The 26,320-nt window shown below is 34.5% G+C and overlaps 1 protein-coding gene across 1 annotated transcript in view; it reads left to right on the top strand.

The window, feature by feature from the left end:
• THSD7A (thrombospondin type 1 domain containing 7A) overlaps positions 1-26,320 on the top strand; it is a 192,197-nt gene that overhangs the window by 135,823 nt on the left and 30,054 nt on the right. Inside the window, exons 11-15 of the mRNA XM_085227509.1 lie at positions 536-668; positions 1,783-1,886; positions 11,443-11,637; positions 14,805-15,068; positions 26,035-26,213. Of these exons, the coding sequence (XP_085083635.1) occupies positions 536-668; positions 1,783-1,886; positions 11,443-11,637; positions 14,805-15,068; positions 26,035-26,213 (875 nt within the window). The remainder of the gene's footprint in view (positions 1-535; positions 669-1,782; positions 1,887-11,442; positions 11,638-14,804; positions 15,069-26,034; positions 26,214-26,320) is intronic.

Below are 26,320 nucleotides of genomic sequence, written 5' to 3'. Positions count from 1 at the left end.
GCTAGTCCCACGTGGAAAACAAGAGTATAAGGAGAACTAAAGCCCAGCATGGGGAGAACCAAGAGTGTAAATTAAATTTGTTATGTTTCTGACTATGGAGATTAAGAAAAGACAATTAGATTTTCTGATTTAATCAATTAGTAAATGAAAAAATAACAAAATATAATAATTTATCCTTTTTAATTTCTGTTTCTAGTTCTTCATATCAATAATTAAAGCAAATTTATGCTTTTAAACTGAAGTGCATCAGCAAACTTAGATGGTTAGTTTTGTTCTCTTAAGTGTGATTAGAATATTCATTTGTATATTATAACTATTGTTTCTTTCTTTTCAGCTCTGCTTCTTAGTCTTTAGCTCAGATTAAATTTTTTTTTTATCTTTTCTATCTGTTACGATAATTTTCTGCTTATGACAAACTGGTATGTCACTATTGTGGTGATTGACTCAAATACCTGTTACATTAAAACCTATTTTTCCCTAACTATTGCCATTCTTGTATAATAGCAGGAAAAATAATCTCTGCTGTTCTTTTCAGGAGATGTCATAGTAAAGAAACAATCCCGTCACCGAGTCATTATCCAGCTCCCTGCTAATGGTGGTCGTGAGTGCCCGGACACTTTATTTGAGGAAAAGGAATGTGAAGCTTCTCCCATCTGCTATAGCTACAGGTAGCGTTATTCAGCATATTACAGCTTATGCATGATTTTTCAGCCTCTACTGTCTGCTAAACTTTGTTGAATTCCACTTCCTATGAAAATTAGGATACACTGTTAAATCAAGATTTTTAAATGGATACCAGTTGGGCCCACGGAATATGGGGCCCACTGTTTATTTGTTTCTTTTTCTTAGAAAATGATATTTTTTTCAGTTCATTTGCAAAAACATTGCAACTAATGAGAATTACATTTCAAGATAAATCTTTCCTGGCAATTATTTTGAAATTCTATATGATAAAAAACCCTTCCTTTTTAAACTTTCCGAACCAGTGAAATGCAGCTTCTGTTCAGGAGAACTGAGTTGTACTGCCATGCAGCAGGACTGTATTTTTCATTTTCCACCCCCATTAAACCTGTGATAATCTGCCTATTGATACATCCTCTAACATGCAGAATTCTTCATCTTGACTTAATATTCACCAGACAAAGCTAGTGGTTCATAATTTCTTGACAAAACTTTTGGAGCAATTTTGTCGTGTCTGTATGAATAGCACAGGAAAGCCTAGATGTTCTTGACAAAGTAGTAAAGATGAGCATTTTTTATGCTTTAATTTGTTTGAATCAGTAGCCAGTGTTCAGTTTCTCCACCTGATAGAGAAGGGCCCTTGCTAATTCCCATGAAAAAACTTGTTTCAGAGGTACAAATTGAATTTAATTTTATTTTAGCCCCAACAGATTGAGATTAAAGAAATATGTTGCTTTCATTATCTGGTAAAAATTGTCCCTGCAAATTCATTGGGAGGCAATACTGTATGTAACTAAAAGGTATGAAAATGTGTGAAACAACAATGCGAAGCCACCATAGCGAGGATTCCAGACATCAGAGAAGTGAATTTGAAACCTTTTATTTGTCAGTACCAGAGTCAGAGTAATATCTTTTAAAATACTGTCTGTTCTTCATCTGCTTAGTATTTTCAATACCAAATTTTACCTGGGATAGTTCATAATTATTTGCTAATTAGAAGAAAAGTTGCTTGTGAGTGATAGATGATGTAATTTAATGACATGGCCTCATGCCAAACATTTCTTCTCTGTATTTCCTTTTTTATATTTCCATTTATTTTAGGTGGAAGACCCACAAGTGGCGCAGATGCCAGCTAGTGCCATGGTATGTGCGCCAAGACAGTCCAGGAGCACATGAGACTTGTGGACCTGGGTTGCAAGCAAGAGGTTAGAACCTGTCATTTATTCCTCAGAAGTCTGAAGCTTTACTGGTGTGGAAAATGCCATTTTCATCATTCGCTGTAGATTAACAATAATTAAATTTCTGGGGATCAGCAGAGGAAAATACTGAATGCTGATATAGTAGGGTGCATCCTAACTGGCATTTGGCAAATGCTTTATTCATAAAGTATCATTACAGATACTGTACCAATGAATAATTCATGCTATTATTTATTAAGTTTATTTCAACATGTTTACCTGAAACAAGTTTTGCAGGAGTGTATGTGGAAAGTATTTTCTCAAGAAGAATTTAAGAAGAAAGAGAGTTCATTTTAAATTTTTCTTTTTATGAAAAAGATTGTGCAAGTTCACCTATGAAAATGTGACATTTTTCAAGTAACGATGTTGTGAAGACATGATTATGAGTATATCCATAAGACCAAATGTAAGACTTTGTTTTTTGCAAGCGTTTTTCAAGGATGGGAGGGGTGGGAGAACCCAACAGTAATTTTGGACTGGAAGACCAAAATTTTGGATCCCTCAGAGCAGGGTCAGTTTTAAAGTTAGCTCTCACCCTGGCTGGACCAGATTGCGAAGAATCATGTCCCATTGAGTTTTGAGTATCTCCAAGGATGGAGATCACACAATTTCTCTAGGTACTTGCTACATTTCTTGTTTGCTTATGGGCTCTTTTTCCTAATATCTAATCTGAAATTTCCCCTTCCGCAATTCGTGTCTGTGGCTCCTTATTCTTTCACTTTATACCCCTGAGAAGAGTCTGAATCTCTGTTTTTTAATGTAGAGGGCAATGAGATCACAAGAGGTGAAGGACTTAACTCCATTAAAGTTCATGAGGTTTCTGCCATCCCATTTCTCAAGGTGGTCAAGGTCTTCTGAACAGTAGCCTAACTCTTCGTTTAGGTGGTGACTGCTTCTCTCAAACCATTGTCCTCAAATTTTCTAATGGTGTTTTCTGTGTAGATTGTTAAATATATTAAATAGAATTGGCCCTGGAATGTGTAGCTCTCTTGTACAGCTGCCAGTTGGATTTCAAATCTACTGATCCTTTCAGTCCAGTGACCCTGACATTTTTTCTACCATTTGCATTTAATTCAAAATTTTAACAGCCAAAACCAGCCTTATGGTCACCTATCTTCACAGAGGAAAATGTGGATTTATCAGAATTGTATATGTGTGACTCTTTATAGTTAGGAGATGTTTTTAGGTGTATTTAATAGACTTAGTTTGAAAGTCTATTCCAGTTCCCACTTACTGTGTTACAGTAATTGAATTGCTTTGAACTACTAGTCAACCCTGAATTTCAGGAATGATTTTTCTTTTGCCTTTGCTGAGTGCAAACTTCTACCTGTTAAAACAACATTGGCTCAGCAGATTGTAGAATTCCTGATCAAGGACAGTGTTAACTGCAGAACTGAAATATAATGGTCATTAATTTCCTTGAAGTACTGAAGGAAGTTATGGTATAGTAAAGAAAGTCAGAGAGTGGATCTTAAGCTAGTAACTTCTAGTGATTACTCCGAAGGTGTTATTATTGGAGATCAATTTAGAGCTTACCACAAAACAAAACCTGAATGTTTTGCCTATATTGCCAAGATGAATGCCTTCTGATTCTAGTAATTCTTTCAGAAATCTGTAACTAATGTAGTCTGTGAGGGCTGCTCTGGCAGTGTATAGTTGTGTTGTAGTGCCTAAATCTGACCACTTGGACTCAAACTTGTTAGTAACAAAGGGTAGCTAATTGTATTCTATTATTCTTACATGTCTTGAGTTTCATTTTTTCATTGTTGTTGTTGATATTGTGTAGTTGGTGGTTGTTTTCATTGTTTATTTGCTTGTTTTTATGCTACAGTTCATTCATGTACAGAACACACATACAGAACAATTTTGGAATTAATGGGCAGTTTCTAAAGCTGCTGAAACAGGTTGGCAGTATTTCCATCTGGTATTCCGTCAAGTTGCTAGAATTTGATCTTAAAAAGTATAACACATTGAAGCAGGTGTCTTATTCCTACAAGGAGATATAATGGGATAGCTCTCTAGTATTATAGGATGGAGTGTAGGATGAACAATCCTTAAGTAAGAAACTTCGGAGCAGCTAAGCCTGAAGAAATTTGATGTCTTTTGTAGAATTCTGTAATTGTTCCTGAGGTTAAGAGGAAATATTTTTCTTTACTTCTGCTGCTGCTTCTTCTTCTTATTTTAAGTCTATGAAGCATGCAACAGTTATTATAAAATTTATGAAGGAAGTTTAGTTCATTTATCAATGATTCTTTGTTTATCAATGATAGCAATGATAATCAATGATTTATCAATGATTCTGTGCCTCAGTCCAAGTATTTAAATATCTTCTGGACTGTTGTGGTGGTTAAATATACAAGCATTAAAGTCAGAGCCTTTTTTGACCCAGTATTTTTCCCATTGATATAAATGATAATATTATTATAAATGTTAAATTTAGAAAACATTTGTGTTATCTGTATCTCAGTGTTTTAATACCAACCAATGTGCTGAATAGTCTAAATTGATATTCTGTAACAGCTAAATAAAACTAGTTCAGTTTTTATTTTGGTTGAGATAAGTAAGATATATCATGATTTATTCAACAGCTTTACAATGGATATGACTTGGAAGTAAAAGCTGAGGTTTTGCACCAAATAACATTAACTTTGGAAAATATAATTCTGCAGTTCTCTATAATACTGATGTATTTAGTTTGCACTTCAGAAAATTTGCTTTTGGAATGTGGACATTATGTTTGAGCAGTTTTATATAGATCTTCTCTAACACTGGGTATTAATATATACTCTCTCCCCTCTTACTAATTTCTGCCATGAAAATAGCCGTGTGAATTTTTAGTGGTGCCCATTACTCTGTTTTTTCCCCCCATGCAAGAGAGGGTTTAATGCAGTGTGCTCACAGAAGGGAGGCTGACCTGAATGTAGTGCTGATTGAGTTCTGACCCAGATAGCATTAGAAAGATGTCACCAGAATCTGAAGGAAGACTCTGGAAGAAGTTTTGTCTCCTCTGCCTGCTTATTCTTCCTGAATACTTGGCTTCTTATAAATAAAGTTTCTATAAGCTATGGAAAACTTTACATGATATCATGTTAAAAATTCTGTATTATACATCATTTTTTTAAAGATTATTTTTTTGATATAGATACAGAAAAAGATGTGGAAGACTCTTTATCCACCCCAGAATTAGGAAATGCTAAACATTGAAATATGAAATCTGTTTGGCATAATATTTTGATACTTCATTTAAAGTATAATACTAGAATATGGATTTTTTAAGCATTTTTTGCTGATTTCTGTACAAATATTTACTATATTTTGAGTATGTAGACATAGCAGAATTTCTTTTTCAATTGAAAAAGAGTTCTCTGAAATTTCTGATGCTTGTAAATTACACTTTCATTTCTAGGGTGTAGATTGCTCCAAAAGTAGTGCCTCCTATTTCTTTCCATGGAAACTCCAACAGATACAAAGAGCTCAATAACACTGTTTGTTAAAGCAGATTGTCAGCTACAAAACATTATTTTTCAAAATAAGCACCACTATTAGCTGATCCATGCAGATAACCTGAGAAGATGCTCTTCATTTTGTGACATGACAGCTGTGCATGGCTTTCTGGATCCTGATTTGGCTTTTACATTGCTGTCACCACTGCTGAAATACACCACTCACCACTGCACTTTGTTCACATCTGCTGTTTGATCTCCAGAGTTGTTCAGCAAGCATTGATGAATGTCAATGGGTGCCACTTTGTCTATCCTTTTTCTGATTTGATTGTCTACACAGGAATGCTGTAACATGTATGGGAACAAGAAATGTGTTAAATAAGAAAATAATATGAAGGTATATATGCTTTCATTAGTACTTTATTTTCAACAAAATACTGTACTAGTTGTATTTTAGTTACAAAGATAATTACATCTGAAGGAAAAACTAAAAGTTGGAAATCATTAAAAACAACTGCTTGTGTCTAAACATAAGTCTGAATAAAGCTATAGCATATGCATGCCTTGCTTTATGTCACAGCTTTGCTATTCACATTTCCGTTCTTCAACCTTTTTGTCACATTGGTCTTACTTGGCAGAACAGATACTTGATCAAATCATAAAATTGAGATTTGTGATTCATTGTTAAAGACAGCTCTGTGTCTAGCTGTCTTGTATAATGAAGGTTTTGTTACAAGTCATGTCAGTATAAATGAACATGTCACAAAATTAGAAGCTTGATCAATGCAGAGGAATGAGAAAAAAAAAAGAATTTGATTATTTTTTAAAAAATCTAAATTCCATTTAGAAATGTTATGCAAATTATGGGAAACTATTTCTAGACATAAGCATAGTAACATAGCACTTAATACCTGAGAAATAAATTCATTGTTACAGTCATGAACGTACTTGAACAAGGTGGATAGGCATGATAATTGTCTTTAATTTTTATGATGAATGAAGATTTGCAGTCATATCACAGTTAAATGTCCTTTAAGAGTGAATAAGTAGAGCAAGAATGTATTTCATAATCATAGTAACTTAAGACTTCAACTTTCTCTTGTTCAAAACACTCATGAGTGGGTGATATGAAGGCATCAACAATGAGTCTGAGAGTTCCTCTTCCCTGCTGATGACCACAAAAAAAAAAGCCATATTTTACTGCAGCAGCATTTATGTTATGTTTATTATCATGTGCTGTTTCTAATTTAACAATAATAAACTAATCAGATGTCTTGATGGGTCATCTGAAACAAATTAAAAATATAGAAGCTGAAACACTAGACCAAATGCTTTATGAAGTCAGGCTTCTAGTATTTTATGGTGCTACAAGCTATAAAACTTACTGTGGAACAGAGGAGAAATCTAGTTAGGATGTGCTAAGGAGACTGCTCTGTAATTCTTATGGCTGACATTTATTAGCACACAGATAACTTCAAAGCAGAGGTCTATTCAGTTTGCTTGATTATCATATAAAGTTTGAAATTATGAACAACTTAAGCAGTTTTACATTATTTTATATTTGTAGCTTAAGATGCTGGCAAACCTCAGCTCTGAAGGAACTTAGAAATATAGTTCAAATCCCTTTTGAATTGTATAGGAAAGTCCAAGGAACTTGCTTGCTAAAAAAGGACTGTTTTGCCCATAGCCTTTGCAGATTTAAGCAGGGCTTGTTGGATCACATTCTAAGCTCGTGAAGAGGACACATAGCAGATACAGCCCTTATGCCCAAACTGTGGTAGCATAATCGCATCATGATGTATATGGATGGATGCACAGGAAAGGGCTACCCCAGTGACCGAAAAGAGATTTGAAAAAGGATGTGCAGCCTGCAGTCCTTGCCACCATAAATCTTCCTCAGAGTTTTGTAGGAGAAATGGGATGAAAATTGTGAAATCTGTCAGCAGATTCTCCAATAGCAAGAAGAAGGTTATTTATAAAACTTAAGCAGAAGCTTTGGTAAGCTTGCTGTCAGACAAAATATCTCTGAATGGCTGTGCTTGATGTCACCGGGAATTGGCCATTATTAAAGGTCTGATCCTGAGGTCTTACCATTCTTCATTCATAGCATGTAAATAATTATTTGAAAGACCGTGGAGTGGGGGAATTGGAGGAAACTTCCCAGGATTGCTATGAGCACATAAGCGGCCTTACAGGCTTGTTTGAGCCATGAGGAAGCTCAGAGGTAGAATTGGTGGTCAAAACCATTTTCTTCTCAGTGTAGATAAGCAGCAACAGCAGTCTCTCTCTCTGGGCATTGCTTACTTGGAGGGGGCATTTGCTCTTGTCTTGTGCCTATTCTATACCCTTATTGAAAGCACAGTAAAAGTGACAAAATGACAATGGACTGCTGCTCTTTCATGGAGCTACAAACTATTATATTTACTTCAGTGAGATTTATCAGATAGCAGTGGCCTATTGTCTAGTTCATGACTGAAAAGTCAGTGCAGGTAATAATGGGCAACTTCAGTTTTCATACAGGGAGAACTTGGACAGTCGTGCTCAAAGCTGTTATTGCTGTGAGAAATTAATAGTGTATTGCCAAAACAAGACCTCAGATCTCCAGACAATCTCCTGAAAAGATTCAGCAGTAACACATTGTTACTCTTTGTCACATGAAGTACTCTTGCACTTGCATTTTCCCAATATTATTGACACATACTCCTGCTTAATATATGTCATGATAGAAATATTTCATCATGCAGTGTCTAGTCTGACACATGCTGCAGAAGTTGAAACAAAGAATGATGAAGTCATAGCCTAGGCAACATTGATAGTAGGTATAAGAAAAGTTAGTATTTGCTGGAATAATTTTTTGCTTTTCTAAAAACAATGATTCTACTACTAAATATTTAACAAATTAAAAAATAGTACCACAACTGTAGTGTAAAGCAGATGATATTAGAGCATTTTCATTCATAAAGCAGTGTAATTTCTAGGAACGTTTGAGGTCAATAAATCTCAAACCTCATTGAAATTTTGATGATAGGAGCAATGCTGGAAAGATTCTTATATAAATCCACTCTTAGGAAGACTTGTTCAAATACAGTCTTAGTGTTTGATTATGCCACCAACAAATGTATTAGCCTGTCATCTCCCATGGCTTACTAGAAACAGTGCTATCAAATAAAGTTTTAATTACATCAAAATTCCTTGTCTAGAAACTTTAAACTGCTGCTTATTTCACACCTTTGTTTTCTCAGAGATTATAATTGTTAAATGCCAAAACAATTTCCTAAGTCAATAGTTTCCTTGTTAAATTTGATTTTTCTATTAGCCGAACTCCTGCTTTATGCTTTCACTTAACAATTACTTGTGCTTAATTCAGTAATAGAAGAGTCACACTCTTTCCACTTACTGCTAATGTCAGTAATAAATGTGACATGGTTGTATAGGCCAAATAATTAGTTTGACACTGCATAGCTTTATAGAAGTTGAAGATATTGCCCTGTATAGTAAGTTAACCATTGATCTCAGTGACATTTCCTCGATATAATTAAAGAACCATGCATTTGTTCAAAGATGGCTGAATTAGCCTGTGTGTTGAAAAAGCAGATTGTACTCTTAACATCTATATTAGAAATAAGGGCATTACTGATGTCTGGCCAAAATAATGTATTAATGGTATGTATACAGTTGTCAAAATCCCTACTTTAAATAATGGAAAAATACCCACTCTTCTAACTGTCACAAGGAGTTATAAATCTTTCAAGTAGATACCTGAATCTGTAAAATGTATCCAAGTCCTGTCAAATAGAAGTAATATGTATTGTTATGGACAGGCTCTCTGAAAATTAAGATTCAGGATTTGATTTGGAATGCCAAGCTGTCCTTTAATTTGTGTTGTTATTAAGGTGAAATATTTGGGTCTCAAGAATGAAGAGTTTCCCTCTTTTGATTGGTACAGTACAACTGACAGTTAATCTGAAAAAAACCAAAAACAACAAAACCAGCTTGGAGTGAATCCCCAGTGGAACTTCTCACCTGGGTCTGCTTGTTGTAAATTAGATGCACTAATATTTTTCTGAAGAAAATTTATAGCAGACTGAACACTTACCCCTGAGTAATTATTAATAATCAAGAAAATTGGAATGAATATTGGCTTTAAAAATACTCAGTTTGCTTGTAAGGAAGTATGTTCTTCAATTGACAGTGTTTATGGCCTATCAAAGAATAAGATGCAGAGGCAGTATCTAATGTGGCTATCAAACTTTTGCAGTTGATTATTAAAATTTATTGAATTAATCAGTGAAGTATATTTTAGTTACTTGGTAAGTATAGTTTTCATAGCTAAAAATGTTGGCTGTGTCTCTCTGAAAATGAAGTGGTTAGTTTTGCTCATGTGCATGCATTCCAAGTTATCCTTGGAATAAACACAAGTCAGGATTTAGGTTTGACCTCAGTGAAGTTCCACATAGTAGAGCTTGTCTAAATTATGTTTTTACCTTGGGATACCTGCTGTATACTATCTCACAAGAATCTAAAACCATAGTCCAGGCCTGCATTAGAAGATGCTGATTTGATCTGTGATTTTCCATAATATTTGTATAACTATAGAAATCCTATGGTGTGTACCGTTTACACATCATTAAAATAGTTGTCTGGATTTTCAATTTTTAGATACTTACTTTTTCTCTTTGAACCATTACATCTGGGGAAAAAAAAATAAGAAAAAGGTGGAGGTTTCTGTGTATAAATCCACCAATAATAATAGAATTTTTCAGATTAATTGTATTAGACAATATACGGCTGGTCAATCCCGCACTAAGCACAACTTAATGCCATACTGACCCTATAGCAAACAGTACTGGCAGCGCTGAACCAAAGGGCAGTCAAGGTTCAGGGAAATAGTTTGCTTAGGTCTCTGGAAAAACAAACCTCCCTTTCTCAGTGTTTTATCACAAAAGTGTGGCAAAAGCAATTCACTCAGGACCTTTGGATATTTTAGTAGGCACATGGGTTTGGAAGAGACCGTTTGCATCATCATGTTCAGCTTACTATAGTCATCAAGAAGGTCAAGAAGTAAAAATTTAGTATAGAACTATCAATAAAAAAAGCTGTTTTGTCATGAAATAAAATGGCAGGGAGGTTTGCACGTCACAAAACCTTTGAAATTACCTTGCAACAGTCTTTAAAAAAACAAACAAACAAATAAATAGAAAAAAAAAACCTTGCTTCTTCAAGTATTCTTCCTTCTCTTCTTTAAAAAAGAAGAAATAATTTATAGCCAGTTTTGTTTTATTTTGAAAACTTGCTTTCAAAGGCATTTTTTCTCCAACAGTTGAACATGATTATACCATAGTACTTGAGATGCAGAAATTTACTTTTTTTTTTTTTAATTCACATATCAATTACTGACAGTACAATTGAAGTACTATGTTTAAATTATGGAGCAGTGTGTAAAGTAAAGCATGATATTCCTTCGTATGTTTAGAGAATGATATATTGTGTTTGGATGCAATGTTGCTGCAGCAATTGGTGATCCAAATTACTTTCACAGACATTATGAGATACTGCGTATGCTGTGGGCTGTGAAATGTGAAGAAGCATAAATGTGATTCTGTTGTGTGAACAAACAACTGGAAGTTTTCAATCTTACTGCAAAATAACTTTTATGTTGTTTGGGGCTAGGAAGTAAGATTTACATAGGCTTAGGTTAGAGTAATAGATAAACAACCATGTTTAAAAAAAAACCAACAACAAAACAAAAAAAAACAACAAAAACAATTTATTCACAAGGAGCAACAATAGAACATTGTTAAAGACTGTGTGGATGGGACAGCCCCGTTCTTTTTAAATCCTTATATTCTACTACTTCCTTTAGTGTCACCTGTAGTTTTTTAAGAATGTCTTTTTTTTTTCCTGTCAAAAGCTATGATCAAATGTATTCATTTAAGATATAATTGATTACTAATGTTTGTTTGTTGTGTAGATATTCTGGGCTTTCAGTGTGATTTTTTGGTAGTGTGCTGTAGACTTAGTAAATTATAGATGTTCGTGAAAAATTGCCAAATTAAATCCAATTCCTTTTTTGCTTCCAGCAATTACTTGTCGCAGACAAGATGGAGGACAGGCTGACATCAGCGAGTGCCTTAAGTATGCTGGCCCCTTACCATCCTTAACGCAGACATGTCAGATTCCCTGTCAAGATGATTGTCAGTTTACAAACTGGTCGAAGTTTTCTTCCTGCAATGGGGACTGTGGAGGAGTTAGAACAAGAAAACGCACTCTTATTGGTAAGAGAAACAAGGAAGATAATACATCTTTTATTAACTGTTTTGATTAAAGCGTGCACTGCTGTGAGGTTCCCTTACAATGAACACAGGGAAGAGGCTAGAGAGGAGTAAGGATAATACAGGAAGGAGGCATTTCTTCTTTATGGAGTCCAGATAGTAAAGTGCAAAGCAGACCATTTATTTTTCTGAAAGGTAAGTCAGCATTACCTGTAGAGAGGTGAAAAATAATAATAAACCGACATGATCCAGAGTCCAAAGAAATAAAAAACTCTTGGCCTGCATTTTTGATGAGCCCTCTTTACCAAAAGAGACATAACTGTCTGTTATTTAACAAGTTTTTATACTTCGTTTATTCTGCACTCTGATTCTGCAGCCTGCCTCTTTGCACAGAGATCAAGAAGATTCAAGGAACTGCAGAATGGTTGTAGGTGGAAGGGGTCCCTTCTCCAACCCTCTTGCCATTTAGAACTGCTTGCCCAGGGCAACATCCAGACAACTTCTGAATATCTCCAAGGAGGATGATTCCACAGCCTCTCTATGCAACCCGCACCAGTGCTTCACCCCCTGCACTGTACAGAAGTGCTTCCTGATGGCCAAGTTCCCTCTTGTGTTCCAGTTTGTATCCATTGCCTCTTGTCCTAGCACTGAGCATCACTGATGTTCAGGTATTTATAGACACTGATAATACTCCCACTTAGCTTTATCTTCCGTAGACTTGAACAGTTCCAGCTCTCTCAGCGTTTTCTCACTGAAGAAACTCTGATAATGAAAAACAGAGTGGCAGTAGACCTTTTCAGTTGTTTGCACTTGATTTACATGCATTGTGTAAGCTAAGAGTTCAGGGAGCAGGTTTGCAATTTGCTTTCATTCTTCAGCATCCATAATTATATAAGCAAGCTATATCTTGAAAGCATTGTTTAATCAGGTTGAATTTTTACTAGTTTGAATTATGTCTGCTTTTTGGGGTTTTGTTTCTTCTTGCAGAACTGTACATGGAAAAGTAAAACATTTGTTCAAATTTTCCTGGATCTTCTCTTAGAAAATCTTGTGCAAGCCCAGATTTGACTTTTTTTTACTATATATTTCAGATTGGTGAGAGAACAATAATTTATCTTTAACGTGATCAAGTACTCTTTTTCCTTCTTGTATTGGCTACACCAAGAATCCCCTCTTGAATGATGTTTTTTTGCCATAGAATTGCTGCAGCAGTTGAATTCTTTTTAGCCTCTTGATACAGAGTCGCATTTTTATTCTTAAGCTTTAGTTTACCTCTTTCTGACTTCTTATCTGCGTTGAATATTATATTTATGATTAAGCCAGTCCTTCCCCTAGCTGAATATTTTTTTTTTAGAGTTCTTTATTTTTTCACTTCTTCTGTTTCCTTCTGCTTAATTTTCTGCCTTATTTTTGCCACTACTGAGAATACTCTTTTTTGGATGATTTTTCTTTTTATTGCAGACACTCTGTCTTGTGATGCTCTATGTGTTTGAGACAGTGGTGTCCCTTGAAATTTCTTGAGGTTGTACTTAATAGAATAAAAAGTTTTCCAATAACAGTTAATCCTTTTCCAGAAACTTTTACTTGCTCCATGTGATAGACACATTGCCATTTTGAAAAACACTTTTTCTTTAATTTCTTTCTTTAAATCTGCTCTTTTACTTCTCCATGAAATGAAGGAGAAAAAAAAAAGCAACACAAAACTGTTCTATTTTCAAGTTGTAACTGAAACCTGAAGTGCAAGACTCGGCCTGTGGCACAGCACTATTTGCCAATTAGTCTGTGTTGTCTGTGGAGGAGGAAAGCTAGCTAAGGGGGGTGCCCATTAGCAGTTTCAGAAAGAATATGATAGCATAAAATCCCTATCAGTCACTTCATCCTGCTGTAAATCAGAAGATCTGTAAACAGTGAATAATTCATGATCTTCAAGAAGGTTCATTGTGACTGTCTTGTAACTCCAGTGAACTTTTGATGGATTTGCTTCTGCACGAGGAGAAAAAATAGATTATTTTTTTTCTTTACTTTTAATTTTAAAAACAAAGCAAGAAATAATCAATTATCCTACCACACTGTCTACACTGTGAAGTACTTCCCTGTCCTGAGTTACCTCTTCAGACTTGTTAAAGCAGCGATATGGTGTTACATCTATTGCAATGTGCTACATAGCTGCCATAAAGGTTATCTGGGTGTGCATTCATAATTATCCAAAGGAAGATGAGGGTTTCAAAGAGAGGGGTATTTTTAATAAAAAGTTGTGTTGTCAGAAGAAGAAATTTTTTTCTAGAAGTACCTTGTTATTTTAAACAAAAGCGATAGTAAATATAATCATTGAAGGTGCTGCAAAGTTCTGTCCCATACTTTTGAAAAGCAAGCAGAATATTGCAGAATGTTAATTTATAGTATAATCTAAGTAACAGGAGTCTTTAAAACTGTTCTGCAAAAACTTTTGAATTTATTTCATAAGCTGTTTTATATGGAAAGGAAAATAGACCAAACTTTACTGTGGAGGAGATTAAAAGTAAATTTAATGGGGTTTGGAGATGGGTGGATGGATACACTGAGTTAAACAAGGAAAATCAGATTAGGAGAAAAACATGAGTTCATAGAAGGAGCTTTTTACATTCATAGGAATAGTAATTATTAACAAATGTATGACAACAGGTAGTGAAATGAAAGTGTTTTCACATTTTGAAAAAAGTACTACTGTGACAAAGCTGTATGTTACTTCCTCTTGCAATTTTCTTCCACTTGAGAAAGTTTTATCCAGAGATAATTTTTTTTAATTGAACTGCATATTGCTTTTTTTCCTTTAGTAGAGCAAAAATCATGTATTTGTTTAATTATTAACTTTTTTAAAATATACCCCACAAGAACATTTATCCAAAGTAAACACAAATATATGACTTTATCTTTAAAGAGCATTACCTATGTACCTAAAGTGTACAGAATTTATGCATTAATTCCTTAGGAAAAAAAAGTCATTAACCTAAAGAGAAATAATTAATCTAACTAATTTTGGGAATGCGTATTTGATTTAAAGCACTTAAGTTTGCTGACTTTAGCTTGAGGTTTATCTTTGCTGGAGGAATTGTCTTAAGGATGGATAAATGAAATTTTTTGGAGATGTAAACTGAGACAAACTTTCTAAAATATTTTTTTCTTCTTTCCAGGAAAAAGTAAGAAAAAAGATAAATGCAGAAATTCTCAGTTATATCCTCTGATTGAGAATCAGTTTTGTCCATGTGATAAATACAGCGCTCAGCCTGTGGGAAATTGGTCAGACTGTATTTTACCAGAGGGCAAAGTGGAAGTATTGCTGGGAATGAAGGTGCAAGGAGACATTAAGGAATGTGGACAAGGCTATCGTTACCAGGCCATGGCATGCTATGATCAGAACAGCAGACTTGTGGAAACATCGCGATGCAACAGTCATGGTATTTAAAGATCTCTGTTTTCATCTGTTTACATATCTGTTCCATCTATATTTGTACAGGTAGAATTAGCAGATTGATATTTATTGCTTAGGCAGATTTTTGTCGCAAGATATCTTCAAACAGAGTGCACAGTTGGTATGTTTCTAAAAAGACATTTCAGTGATGATTCTCAAAACAATAAACTTTGTACTGATTGCTACAGTGTAGTATTTAAAATTAAATAATAGTAAATTAGTAACTAGGTATTTTAAGAAATGAAGGGAAAATCTTATCATTTTTCCTGATAACTGTTCTTCCAAATTTGAGAATACTTAGGAGAGTCAAATTCTTAAAAAATAAACAGGGACAGCACAGGACTGTTTTGAGAAAGATGAAAATTATTTCCATAATTTGAATAAACACGGAATCTTTAGATAACTCTAATCTCCTTAAATAGCCTTTTCTCTAGCCTTTCTACCCTCCTCAGCTCATTAATAGATATACTTTGGTCTGAGATCAACAGCGCATAACACTATTTCTGTGTAGTTCTGTCATGTGGAAATGCAGGTTGCTTAAAGACTTTATAGTCCTTGTATTCATGTTGCTCCTGGAGGGAACACTCACCTTCCTGAAACGGACGCATCTGTAGTGTAAGGATCAAAATTGGCACTTTCTGATTTTCACTGAGCCAGAAATGTGCTAATTTTCATCACTGGAGTTTCTGTGTTCATCTGTTCTCCTGCTTGCAGTGCAGAAGTGTATCTGAACTATTGGTTTGAAGAGCTGGGTGCCATTCAGAGGTCAATGTAAGTTTAGTTTGTTTATACGTATATTGTAATAATGTTAAATTAAGGTATCAGAAATTTTCTTTTTTACCTGAATGAAGCTAAAGTAGTTAATAACAAAATACTCAAATTTCTTAAGGGGATCTTATGAATTAATGCTATTAATTCCCGTACAGAGCAAGGGTACAGTACAATCTCCTGACTATGAAGCTAAGCTGAGACATCTTTGTGGTTAGATAGAAAAGTAAACATACACTTAATATCTTAATGTCTCAAAGCAAAGCTGGAACATAATTTTGTAAAGAATTTTCTCTTTTTGCTCTAAATAAATTTTATTTTTATTTTTGGTGCTGTTAATGTATACCAAAGGGAAAAAAAAACCTAATTTTTTTAATACAGATCCAAAATTTGAATTTGGCTTATTTTTTTTCCAGTGTCTTATTTTATGTATGTCTCATTTTGGAATCGCTGAAAAAAAATACCTAAATCTTAAACTCTCATGGGAAAGAAAATATCTCTGAGTACATATCATATTGTTTAGTTAAATTCTCAGCTGTTTGCTCTGTGTGTTGAGGTCAACAAGGAATTAAGCTCAATTTTGTCCTTTTATATAGATTTAAGAGCACATCCGACATACTCTCGTTCTGACTGGGACTATTTGCATTCTTTGTGGGACCAGAAGACAGCCATCTGTAATGATCTGCAGCTGTATGAGCACAGATCTGCCTGTGTTTGGTGGTTATCTTGAGGGAATCAGGATCAAAAGATTGGTAGGGAAGGCTGAAAGAAGTGCTGTGAAACAATCTGAACTGTTCAGAAGTCACCAAAATACAATTTCTTTGTTGATTGTCTTTAACTAAATGTGACCCCATGTGGGATAGTAGTATTCTTTTAGCATTGAGTCCAGAGCGTCCTTGGTCAGTGAAAAGTAGAAAGAATGGAAGTCTATGGGAACACAGAGGGTCTGATGGCCTAATGTCTGTTATCATTGTTGACTTGAAGAATGTGAGCTATCAGGTTTTGTGACAGCAGCCCAGACAAGATGTAAGGAAAATAGAAGTTGTCTGTCCAAGATCAAATTGTAGATGCTATGCACAGTAAGTAATGTGTTGCTTTAGGTAATTTGCAAACAGAGGTGGAAGTTGTTCTTTTATGTAGAACAGGCACAGACTTAGCTGCTTTGAAACCCTGGCAGTGCACATTCAGTATCTGACCACAGTGGTATGGAATGGGAATTGAATATCTGCTTTCTGTTTTGCACTACACTCATAAACCCAAAGAGAAGTAAAAACACTTGAAGGAGTGGGGGTGAGAAGTTTGGCTAATCCAGACACCAAACCACTTTCCTGTGAAATGAAGAATTTTCTCAGGATGTTACAGACTCAGGTTTTGCACTACATAACTTGAGCTCACTGTATTTCTATTTTTCAATAACCTTAATAGCAGCAAATAGCTTAAAACAGAGCTTAAAATAAAATAATATAATTTAATAATAAGTAAAATAATATAAGTAATAATAATAATAACATTAATAATAAAAATCAAAGGAGTTCCGTAGCAAGAATCAGAGAGTGAAAAAGGAGGAATTAAAAATTTCTCAACCATTTTTCTTTACCGTTACAACTCTTTATGATGACAGTTTCCAGTCTAATGGATTTTATAAGTTAATGTCCTCTACACACACAGTAAGCGAAATAACTACTGACAACATATTGTTATTGTGTTTACTATACCCAGGGTTACAGGTTACATGCCATTAGCACTAGTAGACTCTAGAGAGAACCTTCCCAAAATATAAAATAGCATAGCTGTATTTTCTTTTTCTTCTTACAGTTTTCATTTTTCCCATTTTTCTGACTGGAGATCTGAAATCTCTTTTTGCTCTCTTTGTAATCTGGAAATGTTTTTCAGTCGTTGCTGTGATTATTGTGGGGTGGAAAGCTAGAATCCTTTGACGTTTTAATATTTGTTTGTTTGTTAGTTGTTGTGGTTGTTTTGTTGTTTTTTCTGCATGGGTTTTTGGTTTTTTTATTCTTCGATTTTTAATTTTTCCCTAATGCATTACATGTTTCTGATAGTCAGGCACAAGGCATCTATGTGCATTTCCTCATCAGTTCTATTTGAAGGAAAGAGTGCCTCTATCTTATCTATGTTGTAACGTATGGGCAAGTGAAACTTGGAATTGCTGTTGTTTGTGCATCCTAAAATTATTTGACAGGTATTTCAGGTGCACAGGAAATGAGATATTTAAACTGACTTTGATGCTAAGGAATTAAACTGATGTTAAAGAATATGTCACTAAAATTACAGTTTCCAGTAGCTCTTCTAGGACAGCACTCTATCATTGATAGACATTGTACATAACCACAGTACATACTATTTCTAAGGGTTATCTAATTTATTGTCTGCCTTCAGCATTTTTCAGATTTAGCATATTTTTGCAGTTACAAAGGGGCTAGGACAGATGACATAGATGTTTCAATCTAATTTCAGTGTGTGTTCGCTGCCTTTTCTGAATATCTGCTTTGTATTCATGGATTATGTTCCAATGATTTGTTTTATTTTGCTCAACATGTATAAGTTGCTGTTTTGCCAGTTAAATCTTATTTTATATCTTTTCAGCATTTACGATGTTTTCTTGTTGTTTTCATGCCCTTGCTATATGACAGTTCTTTAGTTTGACATCATCTCTAGATTTCATCGTGCTGTATTTTTTTGTCTTTAAGAACAAACATAAAAGTTATTTTATGCCAAATCAACAAGGGACTTCAGTGGTATCAAAATGGTTATCCCACCTGCTAGCAAATAAAAGTGCCTTGTGGCTTCCCATCAATCTACTTTTAGGTTTTCAAGCTAAACTTGACAGGTCTCATAACTCAAACTTGCTTGGGTTATTTTTGTAAATTCTAACAAAGTTGTTTATTTCCCTGCAGAAATGATAGCACTGAATTTTTCACTAATTTTATAACTGGTCCAAAGAAGGATAAGGCTTGTCTGCTATGTTATCTGCTTTGTTCAGAAATCAATTTCATTGTTGGTTCTTATGAATATGTTATTTTTTTTCAAAGTAGTACAGTATATAATCACAAATGGGATATGATTTTGCAAATCAGCTTGAATTAAGAAAGAAATCAAGATGATTATTTAAGGATTATTTTTTTGTATTGCCCAACTTTTACTTGAATTTTTGTTATCTCGTGACACTGTGAAATAATGAGATAGAATGTAAATATAATTGTACTTCACCTGTGACAAAGTCCTCTAAATTTGACAAAAGGGACAAACTATCCCCACACTGATGTTTTTAATATATCATGGAATATGTCATGTGGTGTACTAAAAAGACATAAGAAAGTCAAAGTATTGCCATGTAAATTTATGAAGACATGAATAAGTCTGCATTGCAAGTCATGCTGTTTTGAGTGGGAAGAATCAAAAGACAGACCTGCTCTGCAATGCCAAAAAGAAAACGCACAAGGTGTTTGTTTATAATCACAGTTCAATCTTCCTCAGAAAAGAAAAGGTGAGCAAGAACACAGAAGTAAATACTTCAGAGCTTTTTTTACTGCTTGACACATCTCAGTTCAAAAGATTTGGTAAGAAAAAATTGAGTTTCACAGAAGCTGAGGAGCTAAAGGAAGTGTATAACACAAGGAAGACACCTATATTAATACACTCGTGAGAGACTTTGTGCAATAATATATGAGAATTTGAGTGCAGCTATGAAATCACAAGCATGAACAGGTTTGTCAAAAACTCAGGAGTGACCATAACTCTGAGACTAGGAAAGGTAAAACGTCGTTAAATATTTAGCTCTTGTAGCTGTTAGGTGTGAATAGTGAAGAGGTAGGGGGAAAAGTCCTTCTGAGCAAGGTCCTTAGCTTTCTGTAGATTAGAAAGTAGTTCAAAACAAATCCCGAGCAGCTGAAAAGTCTTAAGTTTCAGCTGCAGAAGGACAAGATGCTTTTTTGTATTTTGTTTTTATCCAATGTTATTTTTTTCCCCTACTATTACATATGTCTAATAATGTGATTTTCCTTTCATTTGTTTTTCCAAATTTGAGCTACATTTATTGATAAAGGAGCTAGTATTTAAAAATTCTGCTTTTGTATTTTTCAGTAATATCAGTTATGCAGTGTGTGGGCAGAAGCTAACAGCTGATGCTTGACAGCAGCTGTGGCACTGTCAGGTGAAATTACTTGTTGTTTAGCTGGTCTCTTCAATGGAAGACATACACATTTTTCTTTGATTTCTGCTTTGTTTCATTTCTACTTTGGTAATTTTACTGGACAAATAAAAAAATGTACAGTTTTTACAGTTTAAGATTTGATACTTACGTGAGAGATTTTCTGGGGCTTTTTTTTTCCATTAGAAAAGCAGCAGTTGTTTTTCATTGCTTTATCCCTATCATTGCTACTATACTAGAGTTCTGTGAATAACAACAGGTATCTTCAAGCAGTATGTTTTCATGTGTTTGTGAAAAGAATCAAAACAGTGTTTTTCTGTTCCCTTTAAAGCATATCTTGGATTTTTTGAATTGATGAAATCAGAAGCAGGCCACTGCCATGCTTATGAACTACAATGTTTATTCAACAATATTTTGTTTTCCTCCATCATACATTACAAATCCGCATAAGCTGAGAAGAGTTTGTGTTTGTGTGTGTGTAGCAAAGCCAGGCATAGTAGCATGGCAAACAGATGCAGCATTTTTATATGGGTCGTATTACCCTTCTTAATTCATGTCAGTTAACTGCTAAGACCTTAGGCAGAGTGAACCAGTCCAGGATAGTTTGTCTGCTGCCTTGCCTTATTAGTGTGAGGTTATTTCCCCCTTTAGCGTTAATTAAATGAGATGCATTGATTTGTGCTGACTCTACAAAGCCCTCCATGGCTACAAGGCTTATGCAGGGGATTAGAGAGGAATATCTGTATATCAGTGAATACTTTTACAACAGCTGCTGGGAATATCCATGTGAATCAAGAAATTTTGTATTTAATTGCTTATGGGTGTGATAGTAAAACCTTGTAGTTTATAACAGTGTCTGTGTTGTCTAAGACAACAATCAGAACTTGATATATCTACTTGTATTAGGACTTTTAAAAATCTTTTTGTATGCTTCCAATATTCTAACTTGAAGTAATACAAATTTGCCAAAAAAAAAAAAAAGTATTAAAATTTAATTGAGACTTTCTGTTGAGTGTTTATTCTAAAATTAATGTATTTCCCATAAGAGCTTATAATCCAATATGGCAATATGCATAGTTTCTCAAACTTTTATTAGGGTACCTTACAGTTTCCTAGCATATATATCTTCCAATATTTTTTTTTTCACATACAGGATGTTGTGTTTGTGCTGTTATGTATTCTCTTGGAATATATGTACTACCTGTTGCCCTGCACTGCAGTTACTAGCATGGGCTACTGCATTATAGTGCCAGCATGTTTAGTCTGTCAACAGCACAGCAATTATGAGGCAGTCACCCATCAACCCAAAGACCTGTGTTTAGTTCACCAGAGACAGAAATGCTGGTTAGGCATTAATAATTGCCCTCAGATTTTAAGGTTTTGAAAACGCAATTCTGAAAAAAAAATAAAATCATATGAAGTGCAGTATGTTTTTCCATGGATAAGCAGAAGTATGAATGCTCTTGGTTGTAACTTTTGTCCTGTAAAATGTAATCCTGCAAAATCCTGTTAGAGCTGAACTGCAAAGTCATGAGATTTTTGTGGGTTTGGGTTGTTTTGCCTTATTTTTTAGGTGTCGGGGAGGAGACATTGTTTTTTGTTTGTTTGTTTTGTTTGTTTTTTTGGAGGGGCGGGAGGGAGGGATGTTTGTTCGTTTGTTTTTGTCCTGGAAGATAGAATCCTAGAATTTTGTATTTCATAGCCAAAAAATAAAAAAATAAAAAAGCAAAACAAACCAACCAACCAATCAGACAAAAGAACACCTAAACACTGAACAAAAAAAATCCCAAGAAACTATGCAGATTTTTCTTGGAAACATAGCATAACATTTTATTTGTGAAAGCAAGAACACAATTCTGTCAATCCTGAGGACAAAAGAGTAAATGTAAAGATTTTTCATGATGTTCTTTATGTCTGCATTCTTCAACATAAGTAGTTGGTCTGTACTTATACATCGCAAATTACAGTTTGTGGGGAAAATTAGAATCTAAGCTACATAACTTGCTTTGTCATTAGACGAAGTGTGCAGTTCATTTAAGTTCCTCATTGGAAATTATCCAGCACATCTGTTAACTTGTTCTAGGAATGCAGGTTTTATTACCAGTTAGCAATGGGGCTGTAAGCAATTCCATTTTAATAACAAATTCAGTTCATACTCTTTGAAGTTTAAGGCATTTGTTAAATTGTGGCTCAGTATCAAATCTTTAATGATAGAATATCCATGTTCTCATTCATAGTAGACAACTGACCATTTTGTAGCTCTGTGAAGTTCAGCTGATAGGAGCTGAAAAAATTGAGAAACTACTGCACTGAGAAAAAGGAGTAGACCTGAAGAAATGAATGTTACTTTCTAGTACCATTCTGTACCTTACAGACAGAAGGCTATGTACCACAGTATCCCAAGATTTCATTTTTTCAGTCTTCATATGTTACAAAGAATATGAAGAGCTAAAGGAAGTATAAACAGCAGTCAGGACATGAACTGCAGATATCCAATGCATATATATTTAGTCTTTGCTGTGTTGGTCTGATATTTCACTGTCTCTCATCTTCTTATTTTCTTCTGTTTTTCTTCACAGCATTTCCCTGCTTTCATTCTTTTTTCTTCTCTTTGCTTCTGTCCTGTTTTTGCTCATTCTTTACACCTCAAGGCTCTAGCATGCAATTTGCTGTAATTGTATTACATAACCTGAACGTGTGATATAATTGTGTGATATTCCATTGTATAGACATCCTTCTGCCCTCGGGCTTTAGCGAGCTGTTTCTTTAATATGCTTTTAGAGTGTTTAATAGAAGTTGCACCCTCTCAAGGATGATCAAATCAGTAGGAACAAGACTGAAAACTGAAAAAAGGCCCCATTTATGTCCTTTTCACATCACGAACGATGTACTGCAACATTAGTCTCATTTGCATGTCTTTTTTTATGTTTCTGTATTTTTAGTGTAATTCTCCTATATCACAGGATACTCTCTTCTCACTAAAATGTTTACGGAATGGTCAAAGTTTACAAATACAAGTACAAGAAATATATTAAAATCAGCTCTACTCTGAAGGAAAACAAGCAAACCAATAAAAAAAAAGAGTATACATTTTTCAAACTTCCTGAACATCAGTTTTCTTTGATTTGTGGGTGATTGCTATGAATTTCTGGAGATTATTATCCTTATTCATCCTAAAATTTTAAGATATGTTGACATTAGATTTACAGAAGGCATCTGAGGTGATGACTTGCTTCGGAGAAACATTTTCTGAAAAGTGGCGTTAGAAGAGTAGTAAATGGAGCACAATATGTCGTTTGCAGCATGTAACTTTTAATATTCAATCATCTTTCTTGGCTAAAGAAATATCTGCAAGCAATTTGAAGTCTGCTTCTGCCTAGGTTCCAGGGGAGTCCAGGGGCGTAGCTAAAAATAGATTTTTAAGCTGAAATAGCGAAGTGCCTGAGAGGAAGAAAAGATACCAAAGAATGAGTACACCAGAAATTTTTAATGTCAGATATAACAAGGGTCTTTTCATTCTACACATTAATCACCTAGAGAATAAAAATCAGATGCCAAAATAGTGTGTTTTAATTATTATTATTATTATTATTTCTTCCTTTGGTCCTCTGTTTTTATTTGTGGGAACGTTCTTAATTCTGTTTCGCTCTGATACCTGAGTAGACTCTTGAAGAAATTTCATTCTGTTTATGCATTGCCAAGGTATTGCTTTGGGCAGAATGTCTATATCTTTTCTCCTTTTTCTTTGTTTTCTCTTCCTATGTAGTATTTGTCTTCACAGTTTTCTTAACTATTTTCTCAGCTATTTATTTTCCTATTCCATTTACTTGTCTTTATTTACTCTTTCTACCATTCTCCATTAGTCTGTCCCTTCTGTAAAGGGACATAGAATTATAGAATATTCTAAGTTGCAAGGGAACCACAAGCATAATCATGTCCAATTCCTTAGCTTTACACTGAAAAACCAAACCATTGTCAGATGCAGAAATTTAATGAATGCTAAATGGTATAATTGTGTTACTGTAGATTTCTCCTGTACAGAAATTTAAGAAGCTATTTTGAAACTTAATGCAGTGTATCAGAATCTCAAGCAAATTTAGAAAGAATGCTTAGATCTTCAGATAGTTCCATTAGAACAGTAAATATCACTATCCTTTTTTCCTTTTATTTACTTCTTTTAACTTCTTTTCTGCTGTGAATTTTCATTCAGTAATTTCTTAATAGTATGCATACATGGTTTTGTATAGCACCTGAGAAAGCTTGTTGAATGCTAATTTCTGATGAAGATACAGAGCTGGACATTTATGAAGTGAAAGTTCAATGTAAAATGTGTCTTTGCAGTCAGGTACCTCTGATTTCCAAGACTAACCCAGAGATGTGAGTTAAGGTGAAATGTAACCAATTTTACATCTACTGCTGCAAGGCAAAGTGTGTCACCACCTCCCATTTGCAGTGATATGATCTTCAAAAATATATTTTGTCTAACACAGTATACCTTTCATACAGTATCACTGAACGATTGGCCAGAGATACTTGATGAACTTGCCTGTAGTTTTAGCATTCTAGCCATTTTAAGGAAGATATTTTAATAAACAATAGGTCTTCAGTGCTCATTTTCAGGACAGGCTATGTATATTTAAACTATTTAAATATCTAGAAGTGCCAAGCAGAGGAGAATTAGCTGGACTAAAGCCATCATCTGAATTTGGCTATAAGATATTCTGAATTTTACGGTATGTTTGAAAAAAGCCGCTTGTATTTTTGTATTTAACACAAATTGATAGAAACAGATGGAAATAGATATATAGAAATGAAATCTCTTAAGAGTTTTGATTTTTTGTATATTACAAGTGATGGTTAGGTATTGGCTGCGTCAGAAGAGAAATGATAGCTTTCTTTAGAAGTACAAGTTAAAAACAAAGCTGCTAAGATTGGCTCAGATGAAAATGGCAGTGATTGTATTTAATTTATTTTTTTAAAATTGTGTTATGTGAGAAATATATGTAGCTATGCCAGTCATTTGAGAATCGTCTTATCCATGTAAGTATTAATTTTCCAGCTGTTTATTAAATATTTTAATTCACTTTTATATATACTAAGAGTTTTTTTTATTATTAAAGTCAATGTTTGCCAACAGTAAATGTGTTCAAGATAAGATACAGAAAAGGGAAGGTAATAGGTCATTACAGTTTAGGATATTGTAGTATAAATACTGCAAAAGCCAACTTTTTTGCTGAGGTTTTGTATCGTCTGCTGTAAATATTGGCATAAATGACACACTTCATAGAGCTGTGGCATATGTTGCTTTTAAAGAAAGACATTCTCTCTTACTCTGTGAATTGAGGCTTCACGTTACTCCCTACAGACCATGTTCTTCCCCTTTCCAGCCTCTCAGGGCTGATGACTTATCCAAACCAAACATCTGCTTTTCCATTCAGTGCAATTATTCAGTGTGTTACTGGGGGCAGATGGTTGTTAATCGGCACATCATTAATGTGGCAGACCACTCTCTTTTTCTAGCCTTAGAAAGGTCACAAGGTGTTAAGTTCCCCTGCTCTGTGCTGACAAGAGATGAATTTTTTCATTCAGTTGGAGAGATATATATATTTAATAACTGCAGCTTACTTTTTACAGTTATGGAAGAGGCTTTTAATTAAACCTTCTTTTGTTCAAGAACGAATTGCTTCACGGTATAAGATAAGAATGATAAAACAAGGTGTGGGTTAGTGTCAGTTACACTGTTGCTGTCAGAAATTTTGAATGCTGAGATCTGATGAATGTGAATCGTAATCAGATAGTAGTGAGGATGCTCAGCTGTTACTCTATCATAGTCTCCGGTTATATGTGTCAATTTTCTGCAGAATTTAATTTAGCCCTCATTATGAAGAAATCTCTCTATTCACACAGTCCTGTCAAGTCAAACTTTGGATGATCTAAATGAACTAGATGAGGGCTTCAGGGAGAAGTAGCAGAATGACATGCTGAAGAGATTTCACTTTCTTTTCCATTCACCCAGGTTATATTGAGGAAGCCTGTATTATTCCATGTCCTTCAGACTGCAAGCTCAGTGAGTGGTCCAATTGGTCTCGCTGTAGTAAATCCTGTGGAAGTGGGGTAAAAGTTCGGTCAAAATGGCTCCGTGAAAAGCCCTACAATGGTGGAAGACCCTGTCCTAAGCTAGATCACGTCAATCAGGTAATTTTATTTATATTTACATTATTGATGTAGTTTTGCCATACCTCGGAAAACACTTTTAGCTGTATTGTTTTTGTTTGTTTGTTTGTTTGTCTTATGTGAAAAGG

Source organism: Meleagris gallopavo, chromosome 6 (genome assembly GCF_905368555.1).
Source record: "Meleagris gallopavo chromosome 6, MGAL_WU_HG_1.1, whole genome shotgun sequence".
In the NCBI taxonomy this organism is placed as follows: domain Eukaryota; kingdom Metazoa; phylum Chordata; class Aves; order Galliformes; family Phasianidae; genus Meleagris; species Meleagris gallopavo.
Note: the sequence above shows the minus strand (reverse complement) of the source record. Positions and strands in the feature narration are given on the sequence as shown.